Source organism: Plectropomus leopardus, chromosome 7, assembly GCF_008729295.1.
Source record: "Plectropomus leopardus isolate mb chromosome 7, YSFRI_Pleo_2.0, whole genome shotgun sequence".
NCBI classification, from domain to species: Eukaryota; Metazoa; Chordata; class Actinopteri; order Perciformes; family Serranidae; genus Plectropomus; species Plectropomus leopardus.
Genome location: NC_056469.1, coordinates 10,218,422 through 10,235,084, shown reverse-complemented (window position 1 = coordinate 10,235,084; position 16,663 = coordinate 10,218,422). Strand labels below are relative to the sequence as shown.

The 16,663-nt window shown below is 41.6% G+C and overlaps 1 protein-coding gene across 1 annotated transcript; it reads left to right on the top strand.

The window, feature by feature from the left end:
- Positions 1-229: 229 nt before the first annotated feature.
- has2 (hyaluronan synthase 2) lies at positions 230-16,357 on the top strand. Its single transcript, XM_042490122.1, has 4 exons — positions 230-936; positions 12,099-12,725; positions 14,615-14,716; positions 14,846-16,357. The coding sequence occupies exons 2-4, from the start codon at positions 12,099-12,101 to the stop codon at positions 15,773-15,775; spliced, it is 1,659 nt and encodes a 552-aa protein (XP_042346056.1). The 5' UTR covers positions 230-936; the 3' UTR covers positions 15,776-16,357.
- The last annotated feature ends 306 nt before the right edge of the window (positions 16,358-16,663 follow it).

The following is a 16,663-nucleotide window of genomic DNA, read 5'->3' as shown; positions in this document are numbered from 1 at the left end:
TTTGAATGGGAGCATGGACAATGTAAATCTCTTTCTCTCTCTCTCTCTCTCTCTCTCTCTCTCTCTCTCTCTCTCTCTCTCTCCCTCTCTCTCAGCTGTCCCTACCTCAGGAGTTTGAATGAGTGGGACTCTCTCTCTTCGCTCCTCCTTACACCCCCCAAACCATCCCCTCTTATTAAAACAACACGCCAATCTGTTGTAGCCCGGTAAAAGGAGTTTGGGAGCCGAAGCAGCCATAAAGGAGGCTCCACACACACACACACAGCCGTCTGGAAGGAATTAGACATCAGTGGCAGAGACATTTGGCCACTTCTCTGCGCTCTGTGTAACTTGGATGCTGGGGGAAACTATAGAAATACTTACCTACATGCCCCTCAAGACAGCAAAATACTAATTATTTGACTCATATTTGATTATTAGAGTTATTGCTGGAAACTTTTTTTATTAGTATAACTGACATTGCCAGAGTTGATGGCGTTTTTGCAACTTTTAAAAACTTTGGAGATATGAATGAAACTGTCAGAAGTTGATGGAGAAAAATATTTCTCATTTTTACACAGGCTTCTTTTTATTTATACTTTTTTATATGAATGATGCCAAAGTTGACTGACATGATGTTTGTGTTTGTACACCTAAGAAGCATGCAGTGTAAAGTTACTGACTGCAGACAGACTGTTAGACACTAGAGACAGTCGTGCTATCTTTCTTTTTTTTTTTTTAAGCATCCAGCTGAGCAAACTTAGAGGAACGTGCGTCTTATCTTTTTTCGTTCTCATTAACGAGGATCAGTGTCAGCGGATTCATGAGACTCTTCACTGCACAAGTTTCCTTTGAAACTTTGTCGAGACTTTTCCTCCCTGTGGAGCGGTACCAGAGCCGCCGGAGCTGACCGCATCCTTCCTCAAGGGCGAACGAGAGGACGACAGCTGCTTCAAGGTAGGCGGTCAGTGATCATTTGGTCTGGTGAGCCTGCAGCTTGCTGACAGACTGATAAATGTTCCGTCAAAAACCATAATTACCTGTATTAGAATTATTCTTTTGGACGTGTTGATGGGCCAAACTCTCACCTTAATATATTTTAATTATATGAGGTGAATTTCAATATTTTTAAATGATACGGATGCTGTCCAATATTCGGGCACAATAAAGGGCATAATGCTTAAAGTTGGGGGAAATAGCAGCTGTCACAAAAGTTTTCTCTCTCTCTCTCTCTCTCTCTCTCTCTCTCTCTGTCTAAATGCGAATAACATCTCTTGTAGGTGTTAAGCTGAAAGGCATTTTTGACTTCCACACGTGTTAACCACCGTATTCAAATATCATTGCATTAAAACTGAGACAATATGTGTCTCACAAGTTTAATATGTCTGGCGCGAACATCTGCATTCCTCCTTGCCCAGCAGTGCCAACTGTGGAAATGTGCGAAACATATCCGCCCAGATTTGTCTTCTAATCAAAAGAACCCTCACATGCTGAGCCAGTTATGCTCAGCCTGACAATACACTAAATTGATGACGTCGCAAGCATCGTCATCCTCAGAGGTTTGCGAGCCAATGGGAAGGCTGGAGTTGGACACATTCAGAGTGCCTCGTGGTCGCAGCGCGTAATTTGATGCAAAGCGTGGAAGACCGCTATTTGCGCACACGTGAAGACTGACTGGCCATCACGTTTGAGACAAAAAAATAGTTTTTGCTGACAATAATTTAATCTGAGTGGCTAGGTTGTAGTGGCAATGTTCATCCAGCCTCAGACCAATCTTGTGCTGGGGAGCAGAAGTGTATTGATGCATGCAATCCTGACAGAAAGCCTGTAGGTGCCACCTAGACACATAGGGCTAAGGCCATAAAGTTGACCCTTTTTTGCTTCTTGTTGGCATTATAACTTTTTCAAACACCAATTACACACATATAAGCGAATGCAAATGAACATCTGTCACCCTCTTTTGACATATTCTCTTCCTCCATCCACCCACGTCTCTGATCTCAGTGTGCAGATACAACTAGTGGCTCATATAAAACCCACACAAGGAATGCCCATCTGCGAGCTGGATGTCTAAACATTCCTTCTGATCTACGTATAATGTGCAGTACAGAGTTTCTATCCTACACATGGAATCTTCTTCCTACTGACCTGGCTTTTCTTTCTTTTCATGATCCATTTTAGCGCTCACACAGTGCAAGTTGGAACCATCAGGACATCCACCTGTAGGGAGTGATGGAGCATTTTATCTACTGTCAGAATTAATATATCAATATGAGAGGTCCCTGCCCTCTATTATTTAGGAACTTTAAATTGCAGATTTTTTTCCAACAATATCCGAAACATTGATACAATTTATCCACTACATCTTCTTCACATTAGCTGCTCTTATCAGTGCATTTTTAAAAATATGTCCAGTGTAACTGCACTGCTGGAGAAATGTACAGTAGCTACCACACTAATAAGTATTTACTTAGTTTAAAATACATATTTATGTATGTATTTAGTTTCAGGACAGGAGTTCTTTGTGTAATCAGTGCATGTGTAGACCCTCTGTCAATGAACACATGTATCCAGAATAATGCCGACATACTGTGCCTAATTTCAGCCCCCCGAGGGAGTTCCTCTGCAGAGCATTTGGCTCAGTGTGCTACTGTGAGGAGGGCAATCCATGTCTGGTGCCAGTTAGGGAAACATTAAAAAGAGATTTCATTTTGTCTTTGCAGCATTGTGGGTAGTCCATAAAGGCTGCCTACTCTAGCTGCTGATGCCAAAAGAGGAAGAAGAGTAACTTTTTCTGCACTCTTCAATAGGTCGCTGAGTCTGTAGGCTCATCATTGCTACAGGATGTTCTACCACACAGTGCACAGAGCAGTTTACTACTTAACAGAGGAAGGCATTCCATGGCTGGTCTCCATTAGTGCTCACAACAAGTCTCACGTGCCATTACTGCTCACAGCATGGGGCCATCAATGTATAGGGCCTTGGGGCCGGCAAGGTCTAACCACTGAAGTTAGGATAGAGTGTATACTGTATGTGCAGCACCTCCCAAACACACAACACCACCACCACCACCTACCTCATATATTCTACATTAACGCTACAGTTTTTTCCTCCAACTTCTCTTGGTAAAGTAGCAGCAAAGCAGCATTACAGCCAGCCAGTAAAAGTGAAAATTTGGATGTCAGCGAGGTTCTGCGTTAGATTCCCACTACCTCATACTGAGTCACAGGGTCTCACAGGGAGGGCTGATGCCAATGTTGATGCATAGGTCCAAGACTTACGGTATACCATAAAGAAACCTGGGAGCCATTTAATATAAAGCAAGCTGTGTTTGCTGCACGGCAGACACATTTGACTCTAGACATTTCCATTTTGATGTTAATTATTATATTATTTATGATATATCTTGTGGAAAAGATCAGGCAACAAAAGATCAGAAATTTTTAAATCTTAAAGGTTGGTATTTCTTTGGTATTTTTCAAAATGGACTCCAACGTTTTTTTGATACTGGTCCAGTACTGAGCAAGAGCACTTCAGCTGGCAACAGAGAAACAGGCTGCAATGTAACCTTTTGGGGCAACTGTGCACCATCAATGTGCGTCCACTTAAAGTACTTGTCTTTGCCACAGGTTCAGATTGTCATTGTAAGCGTGTGACAACATTTTGGAAGGATCACTACAGAGACAGAGCTTTCAATTAAAGGGTAAGATCCTTTTTGTTTAACACGATAGCCCTGAAATAGTTGTGGCTAAATCCACCAGACTCCGTTTTTAAGTGAACAGTAATTCAAGCATGTATAGAGCCAGCATATTTTCACATCTAACTGGTGAATTAATGGTTAAGTTTAACCAAACAAGAGTGAGTGATTGTTTGGACAGGGTAAAGATTATCCAAACTGTTTTTTGTGAGTTTTATTTATTTTTTTGTCAGCTTTCAATGAAGTGTACTTTAGTATTATAAAATTACTTATTACTTATTGTTTTTTTATATGGAGTATGGAACTTTTGGCGATAGACATTTTGGTGGTGTTTCTGGTAATATTGAAAGGATCTTACACATCTACAAAAAGTTTTATCTCTGTAGGGATCCTTTCCATAACTTTGAGCCTGTCAGTAGCAAAATAAGCACATTTAGTGGATGTACATGGATGGTGTGAACATGCCCCTAATGATTACATTGCAGCCTGTTTTGCGGCTGCAATACCATTCAGCCACAAACCGTAATACCATTCAGGCTGCTTCTGGGTTTCCGTCTCTTATATTATCTCTAAGCTGTGATAATAGAGTGCTTGAATAGGATTTTCTGCCATGTAGGGAGGAAGCCAGTTATTTTAGAGCACTGTTGATCACTGTCTGTGGTCAGATAAGAGATAAGTGTTGGATTAATAGATGACAGAGACAGTCTGGATTCATAAAAGGAGGAACATTTTTACACTTTTTGTAGGGTAGATTATCTGCGTTCAGAAGCAGGAGAGACCACACAGAAGCTTATGAGAAAGCAACTGTGAAAAAGCCATATAGGAGAGAATACCATACAAACAGCCAGACAGAGGAGTGGCATTTTCAACTGAGTCGCATCTGTAATTTGGCAGAAATTCCTGGAGCCTGCTACAGTGGCGTAAGTCCCGTGCCTCAACTGGCAGTGAAGGGAGCCAAGTCCACCAACGTGCCTTCAGTCTCTTTCCTTCCTCCTCCCTTTGGTGTCTGCCATACCTACCTCTCTCACTAGCTCTGACCTTCCAGCCCACTTTCATTTTTTCTTGTCCTCTATCCCTTTCAACTCCTCTTCCTATTTCCATCTTCATCTCTGTAGTACAGCTGCATCCTTTCCATCTACTCATTCACAAAAAAGAGAGAGCTAAGGATGAGTCAAAGCAAGGAGAACATGCCAAAATACCAAACTGCATAGTCTGGCTTCAAAATCGAGAATGGATTTACCACATTGTTTTATTAAATGAAGAATTGCAGCTGCCCACCTTCACTTTAAAAATCAAATTAAATCAACTAAAATGATACAGCCCAAACTGTTGTGGTAAAAGAAACAAATGCTGAGTAATACAAAACAGTCTCCTCAGATGTTCTAGCCTTTGCCAGTCAGAACTTCATCACACCTGATTCTAATAGCACACGGAAGGTGAGGTTATACAGAGACGGCGGAGGAGACGGAGAATGTAAAAGTCAACTCCCATGTTATGTTGTAACAGTGTACCTTTGCCAGTTGCGGCCCTTTCCACCTGATTCCAATCATGTAGGGAGCAACAGAATGGAAGCGCAGTGGGTGGTGTTACTGTTAAGCTCTGGTTCTGATAATGACAACACTCCTGCAGCAACTGTGCTCTGTGACCACATGGGGGGTTTATGAGAGGGAGAAGGAAGAAGAGGAGAAAGGGGAGTGGTGTGGAGGGTTAGTGACTTCCTAGCAGTGTCTTTGAAAACTCCTATGACCTCTTGGTACATATGGAGTATGCAGTTTTATTCATACTGAAGATTAACATATTGCAGCATCTGTTTAACTGCAACAGTATAAGATGAGTGCAATTCAGACATTGCTTCATGATAGTTGTTGTTTTTATATCTATATATTAAATATCCCGTATGTCTGTATTATACATTTTTGCCAATACTGCATTCACTTCATCTTTTGAGGCTTGTCTCACTAAGATTTATTAATTCTCATATTTCATTTTTCACAGACCTTTTTTCAAAAAGCAGCTCAGCAAAGTAGGTTAGAGGCCTATGACCCGGCCTTGAGTTTGAGTTTGTCTCGCCTTTAAGTCGGCAGCCAACTGTGGAGTTTTTCCCAGCCGCTCCCTCTCCTTTGCCTCATCATCTGCTAAGGAACATGTGAGCCTTTTCCTGCATCCTGCTACAACTGTCACGAGGGCCATCTCCACATTTTAATGCTTTTAAAATGCATCCTGGCCTTTTCCAGCCCTGTACCCCCCCAACCCACCCACATACTCACACACCAATGCACACGCAGGTTCCCCATGTGCATTGCTTGTTCAGGTTCCAGGCTGTTTATCTCCATTTTTGCATGTGTACGTTTTCTGTTGGCAGAACATCATGGGTTTGAGATTTCAAAGGTGTGTATGACCTCAGCATATCTGGTTTTCCAATACTGTCATAGTGATAACACAGACTGTTGAATATATCTTGAATGAAGGCTTTTAGTAAGCCATAAATATCATCAATGTATCCACAATATACTGTATATTGTAGATTGATAGAGATGATCTGATCGAGAAATGGATACAATTCATTAAACTGAGGGCATATTTATGATGTCTTGTATTGTATTCATGCCCACAGTATACCAGCCACAGGTGCAAGCTGGCTCATTCTTCAGAGCAACATTAAATTTTTATATGCAAGCAGCACTCATCTGGCCTGAACAGCTGATTTATGAATGTTACACTTGTAGTCAGTGACTGCTGAGTCACAATAAAGATGTAAGCTTTATGTTATCTCAGCTCCACACAGACCAGCAAGCTGTCTTTTTTGGCCCTGCTTCAGATTTATACTGCCTGTGCAGAACATACAGTAATGACACACACACACACACATGCACACACACACACACACACACACACACACACATGCACATATACTTACTGTATAAAGACACACACACTCACATACACACAGTCTGGCAAGCGCTGTTAGATTTTATGTTCCATCACAGGCCTTGAAACTGGGACCCTGCTGACAGGGATTCCACTGCTCCCCTGTGAGTTTTGTCAAACCATCTCTTCTTTTCCAGCGCACATACGCTCACATGCATCTCTGCCTGTGCACATGCACGCAAACTGGCTAAACACATGCACTGTGCATACTATGCTTAGTTCACATAATTGCACGTAGACAAACACGTGCACACATGGCCAGCTTTAGGCTGCAACAGCGAGACTCAGCATTTAAGACATTGAACCACATATATATATATCTGACATCTATCCACTGTTGCGTAACATACATAAGAGTTGTTACAGCATGTGGTGATTCTCATGCCTCTACTAAATCAGTTATTATACTGAAGGACCTATATGGAACACAGAGTTTCTCATGTACCAGAAATGCTGAAGTACTTTATTCAATTCAATGTCAAACTCCAAAATTTTAGTTGCATTTTCGTGTACTCCCAGACAATGCATCCTCCTGACTTTGGTGGTCCCCTGACATTCCCTCTGGCACCACCCTTAGTTTCACATTTTTGGTAATCCCACCATGACTCTTGGTCTTTTATGCCAGTAACCACACAGCTCATTGACAGTTATCCCTTACATATTTGACAGATTTTAAGGATTAGTGCAGAAATAGTTAAAGTAAGTTCAGTAAATATTACAGTAAAGCATGTTGTAGAGATGGTAACATGGCATAATTGAGTTAAACAACATATTGTCCATTACATACATAGTACTCAATGTACAGTTCACATGTGTTCAGTGTATCAGCTCAGATCATAAAACTCAAATGACTAAAACAGACATGACATGTTTTCAATAGTCTTCTGAGGTGTTTGTGCTCCACAGTGATAGAGCAACAGTGGGAAGCACAATTACAACATCTAGCTTCTGTTACAGTCGGACGGTTCAGTGCCTTTCTCAATGGTGCCTGGGCTCTTACATTCTTTTCCCAGCAAGTCCCGGTTTTTAATCCAGTTATCATTAAACCACTGTTTTACTGTAACTTCTGAATATACTGGAAACTGTAATCTTATTTCAAAGACAGCCAAATTAAGTTTTCGCCAAAGGACAGAGCGAGACAACTCATTCATTCATTCATCAATTCATCTCTCTGCTAACCCACCATCTACTCTCCATCTTTGCGGTTCCTAACATTTTTGTAAAATTATCTCTGAGATGGAGCCAGTGAAAATTTTACCCAAGAGGCTGTTAATGACGTTAGAGTGGGACTGCTTTAGCATCCAACCCGAGGTCACTGTAGGGTTGGACACACACGTGGATATAGTGATGGGGTTCAATCACTCACATGTGCCAAGATACAAAAATAAACAGAAAACGGGGATGATATCATCCACATGTGCTAATGACACCTTCAACTCACTCACACGCTTCATATTCCAGCATGTGTGGATACACTCTCATGTATGTGAATGACACCTTCACTGTCACAGATACTCCTCTTATTAGAGGTTCCAATCTCAGGGGCTGAGGGGCCAAGTTTGGATGACTGATTTTTTTAGTCTGCAGTTAATATTCCTGCAGTCTGAGCTAATTGTTAGTCTTGACCTTTGCATTGAATCACATGCCCATGAGGGTGTTGAACATGTTATGAAGATTAAAGCATCCGAACAAGTGGCAATGTCCAAGCTCTGTCTTTTTGCTCAGAATCACTTAATTTTAACAAAACTGCCTGCGTTTAACAGCATTTAGTTCTGCAATGAGAAAAGAGTAAATGCTTTACATCTGTGAATTATGACCTAAACTAAATTATAATTTGTTTTTGCATTGTTGCCAATTAACCTTTAACCATAGTAAGCATTTAGTGTGGATAATAAATACACAAGCAGTCAAAAAGCAACAAACACTGAGTGGAGTTTGCATTTTCTCCATGTGTCTGCAGTAGTTTTCTCCAAATTCTCAGATTTCCTAAAGCCAAAACACATGCGTGGTAGGTGAAACTAAAACAGCAAATTCCCTGTAGGTGTAAATGTGTCCGACATGCCCTGGTCGACGAGGTACATCAAAAGAGTTGTGCTGCCTTCTTGTCCCTGACCACCCCCCTTTTTACAATATAATCTGTAACCTAAACATTCACAGATCATAATGTATGGAGATATATGTTTTCTCCTTAGCAGTGTGTGAGTTCATTTCAAGTTGATGCAGAAAGAAAGGGTTAGAGAGTTTGTTCTGCACTACCTTATATAGTTGTAAAACATTAGACACACATACTGTACGTGCACAAACCAAAGGAGGTCTAAGTTGAAACGCACTCTCAGCTTAACACAATTAAAAACACGTATTTTTACAGACACAGACTCCTCTCTCTCTCCTCCCTGGTGTAATAAGCTTTTATATGTGCATATGTGTGTGTGTATGTGTGTGTGTATGGCGTGTGTCTGGGGTCTTGTAAATGAGCGGCTGACGTTAAGAGCCTTGCCACGTGCCAGAGGAGGCCTGCTACACTGGTTGTGGCCTTCTCATCCACCGATCAAATGAACAAGGCATTGTGTCTGAGCCAAGGGGTGTGTGTGCATATTAATCTCTCTTTGCTTGGTCTCTCTCTCCTCTTCTGCTGCTCTCTTGGTGTCTCTTGCTTTGTTTTACTCTTGCAGTCTTTCTGGATATCTGTCTTCTTTTCTGTTCTGTGCACTGCCATCTGCTTTTACCAACTTTCTATTCCTTTCTGTCTTTCATTCTCTCTGGCTCTGCCCTCCACTGCCCCTCTCCCCTGCTGTCTTTACAATTCTTTCTCTTCTTCACTGTCTCTTGCTCTCTCCCTCCCTCCATCTGTCTTGTGTGTTTAGGTGTGGTGTGTGAAGAACTCCTGCCAAATCACAAAGACTGCTGGGCTTTGTGTACTCTTCTTTTGATGACTTTTTTGCTCATTCAGATTTACACGTCTTGCTTGTCTTGACTAAACGTACATGTGTAACTCACATGTAATAACATGTGGTAATTTAAGGGATGTGGGGTACTTATCCATAGAAAATATATTACATACAGTAGATGCCAGTCCTCATCTTCCCATTTTGGAGAGCCAGGCTGAGGTCTGTCCCAGAAGCTAAGCAAAGTACTACTGTGAACGGGTCAGCAACAAAACATAGTTTAGCCACCTAAAATAGTCCCACCAAAAAAATCAAATATCAGTTGAAGTGTGTGCTAAATTGAGAGTATTTTCACTGCTTAAACTTATTGTCAGACAGTGGTTTCCGACTGGAAAATAAAGCTGTAACATTACTCTGGTTAAGACTCTTGACAAAAACAGTGATTTAATGCAGCTGAACACAGGAGCTGCTGATCTAGCACTGCTTCAGTCAGTTAGTTTGTTTGTGTGAGGTAGTGGTAGAGCAGCAGTTCCAGTGTTCAGCAAGCTAAAATTACTATTTGTGTCAGTGGGGTCTGTTAGCTTTGATAAGAGCATAGATGGAGAACTTTAGCTGTTAAGGGCTTCCCCATCAAAATGGGCTGTCGAAGATAACACAAAGCACTGCTAATACTTTCATTTTAGCATATTCTTAAACTGATATAGATTTTTTGGTAGGACTTTTTAGATGGCTAAAAGACATTTTGTTGCTGACCCTGTCCCCAGCAGTAGATTACTTACCTTCCATGTTGGACTCCTCTGCCTGTCTCTCCAAACTAGTGGTGTGCCAAATGACATCTACTGTATGCAATACACTATGGATAAATACCCCATGCATGATATCCCACAAGGGGGCACCCTGCAAACTCAGTGACCTAAGGAGCATACCTCCATAATGTCAAAATTAAACTCCCTTTAATCTTTCCTCTATGGTATGCAAAAAAACCATGATCTTTGTAATGATTAAATGAATGTATTGTCATACCCTCCCTCTCCTCACTGTATGCCTTTATCTTCCTATCTATTTAGTCCTAAAAATGATGTTTTTACTTTTAATGGGGAGACACAGAGGGGAGAGAAGCACACGTGCAGCATTAGAAAATCTAAAAGGCTCTTGTCTTCTTCTTCCCACGGAGATATAAACAGATGACATCACAGGGTGGTCCGCTCTGCGTTGAGCCGAGCTGAGCCACGCTGAGTGGGTCTCCGCCGGTCTGCCAAACAGATGGCGGTAGCAACATAATGAGGGCTGGAAACAAACTTCAGGATTCAGAGCAGAAGATTTTGTGCAGTGTGTCGCTCACAGTGTAGACGCAATACAGGGAATGTTCTTCACTGGTCCCCACATGCAAACACACAGAATAATCTTTAATGGTCTACAACATTATTTTGAACCCCTTCTTTACAACACAGAAGAAAGAAAAAATATCATAATGGTTTCTCCCAGGCATTTAGAAAGAGCTTGGACGTTTGGCAGGGGCAGCCAGGTTGCTGGTTAATTAGGTCAAGAAATCTTGTAATGTGTGCCCACCCGCACTAAAGGAGTTGGAACAATCGGCTACTCACAACTGTCTGACATTTAGACAGGGATTTTCGGCAGGGGAAGAGGGAAGGAGAGGAGCAATGAGGAGGTAAAAAAAGGAGGAGAAACTTTACTGCGGTTTTTACCTGGGTTTGTTGTAATAAAACAAGGTTGTGTGTGCCATAGAGAATGCTGAAAAACTATGAATAAGCATTTTTCATAGGTTGTATCTTAATTAATGCTGAATAAATGTTACTGCTGGTAAAGAAGTCATTGTTTTCCATGTGTGCCATGCAAAAAGCATCTTTATACATGTGAACAAAAATGTTTCCATTCTCCCTCTCCAAATCATAGGAAGTTCGTCTGATGTTTGTAGAAAGTAACTTTCTTCTTGTAATTTAGTTGGAGTACATTTGAAAGTAATAAAATGAATTCATTCCATAGCATTAGGCTTTCAATTCTTTAGCCAGTTCACATTTCGAAGATGTCTAGTACCACCACTTTGTCATTGATTTCAGCATAAGACACTGATGTCAAAAACCTTCCTCACTGGTACGATACGCTGCCGGGGGTGTCAGCTTGTCAGACAGCACCTGTCATGGCAGTATGATGTGCGGATAGGCAACGTCAGTTCACAATGGATGGCAGGCAGCAGGGGTGGTGGATGAGTGCAACAAACCCCTGACTTTCATCCAGGAGCCCACTGTTTGCTTCCTGTGTGAATTCTGAGCCAAACCATGATGTTTTTTTTCTGACCCTAACCATGTGCCTTTGTTACCTAAACCTAACCATTTGCTTTTGTTGACATCTCGGCATTGGTTGCCACATGCTTCTGTTGCCTAAACCAAACATATGCTTTTTTTTGTTGCTCTGGAATTGGTTGCGGTGCAGATACAGGACCACACCTAGGGCCTAATTTGTAGACGGGAAAGTCAACTGACAAAGCGGCAACATGTGGAATGACAAAGTGTTGGATTGTTACACAAAAGTCTGGCAATTTTTGTACTCCACTGACTAATTATAACCCTTATCTCCACATTCTTTCTTAGATGAGGTGTCAAAGAGTCCTCACCTACCTGCGGATATTTGGGACCACCATGTTTGGCGTGTCCCTTCTGGTGGGCATCTCCACAGCCTACATCATGGGCTACCAGTTCTTCACCACAGCCCGCAATCACCTATCCTTTGGCCTATATGGTGCCATCTTGGTTGTCCACCTCATCATCCAGAGCCTTTTTGCGCTCTTAGAACACCGAAACATGCGACGGTCCCTGGAGACACCTATCAAACTGAATAAATCCTTGGCGTTGTGCATTGCAGCTTATCAAGAGGACCCAAACTACCTGAGGAAGTGCCTGGTGTCGGTAAAGAGGCTGACATACCCAGGGATCAAAGTGATCATGGTGATCGACGGGAACACAGACGACGACCTGTACATGATGGAGATTTTTAAAGAGGTCATGGGATGGGACAAGTCGGCCACATACGTGTGGCGGAGTAACTATCATAGCAGAGGGGTGGAGGAGACGGATGAGAGCTACGCTGAGAGCCTTCAGCAGGTCTCCAGGCTGGTGCTGAACAACAAGTGTGTATGCATCATGCAGAAGTGGGGAGGGAAGAGAGAGGTCATGTATACGGCCTTCAAAGCACTGGGGAGGAGCATGGACTATGTGCAGGTAAGTCAGTAAAAGTAGAAATTGATGTTTATAGGGGCTGGAAAGCAGAAAATGCTTGCAAAAAAATGGGTAGAGAGACAAAAAGATTGGGGAACAAAGACTGTCAATGGTACAAATTCGTCACAATCATATAACAGATAAAATGGAAACACACACACACATGCACACGCACAGGTAAGACAAGGACAGCTGCCATCGGTGTGAACTGAAGATGGGGGAAAAGGGAAAAGAAAGAGAGATGGAGAAAGAGATGGCTGGGTGAGGGGAAGGGGGCTCAGCCAAACCAAACATGGGGTTCACAAAGAGTCTTTTGTGTTGCTTTTAGGCGGACGGTGGCTGTGTGCATTGTGTTGTGAAGTGTAGCGTGAAGGAGGGCAGCAGTAGCTTATGTTTAAGTGTAATAACAGATCTGTTTCACAGAGCTGAGTGTTACATCATCTACATGAGTGGTATTCAGAGTCAGGACCCAAAATTCAAATAGCTTAGAGTTTAACTTGAATAAAACAAACCTGTTAATGACACCTAAATTGTATCTTTGGAAAAAGCCAGTTCCCAATGGTGTTTGGCTGACTAATGCAGTCTTATTATGCCAATATTGTTGGGTGCTGTGGCTAAAAATATAAACAGAAGCTAACAACATTAATCACAGTGCCAAGCTTGGAAACACACACACAATGAAGTACTGGGTTTTATACTGTATCCAGAAAAATGAAATAGAAAAGTAAGAAATAGGAAATCGTGTAACTTCCATTGGTTGTCCAAAACACAAACTCATCAAATTCTGTAAATTTCAGCTGGTGTTGTTACCTAAACACACCCTGTGCAATCAGTTAAACTGAATTTAGCCTCATTACTCTAATAACATTGGAGCAATTTTATTGAGTTTGAATCACAAAAAGGGGACTTCGGGCTTAAACAGCCTTTGAAATTATGCTGTCGAACACCTGCAGTTGGATATAGTCTGCCAAAAACCTCCTGTTTAACAGAGATTTCAAAAGAACTTACTGCAACGCTGCCAGTAATCATGCCAGTACCCTTCAACAAAGGAGGGACAGTGCTGTTTGCTGTTTTACTATCATCAGGCAGGGCCTCTAACAGATGTGCTCTGTTAATGGGAGATTGGGCTCTAGGTTTGTTTTCATCGCCTGATTTAGTTAGGAAGGAAAATTACCATTTATAGAAGAAAATACAGAGAGCTAAAAAAAAGGGGGTGCATCAGAAAGACAGCGGGTGGTGATTAAGTTTAAAGCAGATACTAGGTGTTACAGGAGATATCCACTGGTTGTACTGAGATGAAGAGAAGTCAGTTTTTTGTATGCAGCTCAGTACTAACAAATGTGCCCTAAAGAAACAACTTTTTATTTCTCGATCCTCAGACCCTCAAATGGGTTAAAGAAAAACCAAGTACTCTCTTGGGCTGAAAAATGAAGCCAAGATGTACTAAAAACTGCACTTCCGAGAATGGCCACTTGGGGCTGGCTCCAAAAAAGAGTAAATCCCCATAAAGTCCCATGTTAAAATATCCAACTTTACAGCTAAAATAAATATGTTAACAGCCTGATATAAAAAACGGTTTTGGCGTCTATAGCTTCCTGTTCATGACTCATCGTTTTTAAATTTTATTTAGGCTTCAAGTTATGCACGTTTAAGAGTGGACCCTTTTGTCCATATATGGTTACTTTTGGGTCCAAAAACTAAGATGGCGATAGCCAAAATGCCAAAAGTGAGGCTTCAAAATGGGAGTCCACAAACCAATGGCTGATATCATGGTAGCTACGTCCATATAAAAACTCATGCCAGCCGTATGTCTTTTTACACGATAGTAACATATGAACTTTGGCCAAAAAAATCACAGGTAGCTCATTGTTTATTTTATTGTTTTTACCCAGGTGTGTGACTCTGACACTATGTTGGACCCGGCATCATCCGTGGAGATGGTAAAGGTTCTAGAAGAAGACCCTATGGTGGGAGGTGTTGGAGGAGATGTGCAGGTTGTTTACAAAACAAATAGTATTTTCTCATTCCTTGCAATTAAGGAATTTTACAAACTGAGCATTTCATATCAATTACATTTTGATGTTAAACCTCCAACTTTTCTTTTTGCCTAACCTCCTCCCTAGATCCTAAACAAATATGAGTCGTGGGTCTCCTTCCTGAGCAGCGTGCGGTACTGGATGGCCTTCAACATTGAGCGAGCTTGCCAGTCCTACTTTGGTTGCGTGCAGTGCATCAGTGGGCCATTAGGAATGTACCGAAATTCCCTCCTGCACGAGTTCCTTGAAGACTGGTACAATCAGACCTTCATGGGATCCCACTGCAGTTTCGGGGATGACCGTCATCTCACGAACAGAGTTCTAAGTCTCGGGTATGCAACCAAATATACTGCTCGTTCAAAGTGCCTGACGGAGACACCGATTACATATCTGCGGTGGCTCAATCAACAAACTCGATGGAGTAAGTCGTATTTTAGAGAGTGGCTATATAACTCTATGTGGTTTCACAAACACCATCTTTGGATGACTTATGAGGCTGTGATCACGGGCTTCTTCCCATTTTTCCTTATTGCAACTGCAATCCAACTCTTCTACCAAGGAAGACTCTGGAATATTCTGTTGTTTCTGCTCATTGTGCAGGCGGTGGCACTGATCAAGGCCTCGTTTGCCAGCTGCCTCAGAGGTAACATTGTCATGGTGTTCATGTCGTTCTACTCCGTACTGTACATGTCAAGCCTGTTGCCAGCCAAAATGTTTGCAATAGCAACAATCAACAAGTCTGGATGGGGGACATCTGGGAGGAAAACAGTGGTGGTGAACTTCATTGGTCTGATTCCTATATCAGTCTGGTTCACCATCCTATTCATTGGGATTATCTACACAATAGTCCTACAGACTAGAAAACCCTTTCCTGAATCAGAAAAGTTAGTTCTGGTCATAGGGGCCGTCGTGTATGCCAGTTACTGGGTCATACTGTTAACGTTGTATACAGTGCTCATAAATAAGTGTGGGAGGAGGAAGAAGGAAACACACTATGATATGGTGCTGGATGTATGACTTAAAGTTATCATTTACCACTGAACTCTCTTTTTGGGTTGTTTTCACTAACACCATGTTTTTATACAAATGTTTTGCAGATGCAGAGCAGATCTGGAGGCAAAATTGGTTAAGTTTTCCAAACTTGAATTACAAAAATATGTGGCAGTGGCTGCTTTTTCGTTCTGATCATTCATGACCAAAGTATTCACGTTCTTTGAGCATAAGCATCCTGGCTAATTAGCTCACCATGATTTTTAATCTAACATATTTGGCTGAAGATCAGATACTGTAAACTAATCAGCTAAACTTGCAATTCTTGCAAGTCATTGTGGCATGATAATATATTTAGCAGTTGGCAGCTGCTAGGCTTTGTAATATAAGCTACCTCTTACCCACGTCATTTTCACTGGGCTTCAGTCTAATATTTACTACACAGCCAAAGAAACTGTAGATTACTATGTCAGCCCATTGGAGTTTAACTTGACCAGTAAGCACTGGCGCCACTAGGGGGTGGCCGGGGGGCCTGCCCTGGGTCAACTGCTGCCCCCCTCCCGAAAATAGTAAAAATTATTGGTGGTTTTTAAACTTGAGTAGGCTTAATCCCAGTATTTGTTTTGTTCCTTACAATCAGTGAACTCACTCAAATTAATTAAATGACAACTAACCTTGTCAGATTAACTGTAAAATAAAAAATGAAAGAATATCAGTATGCATTTTTTTTTTTTACCTCTCATACTACAATAGTATAATAGAGTTCATGAAATTCAGTAATGACTTTTGTTTCTGCCATCCCAAGATTTTCAGTGGCTCCATCTGGCCACCCCCATGAAAATTTTCTGGGAGCGCCACTGCGATTAAGAATATTTTATCTCCAGAGCATCATTGTGTATCCAAAAAATGTCTGTA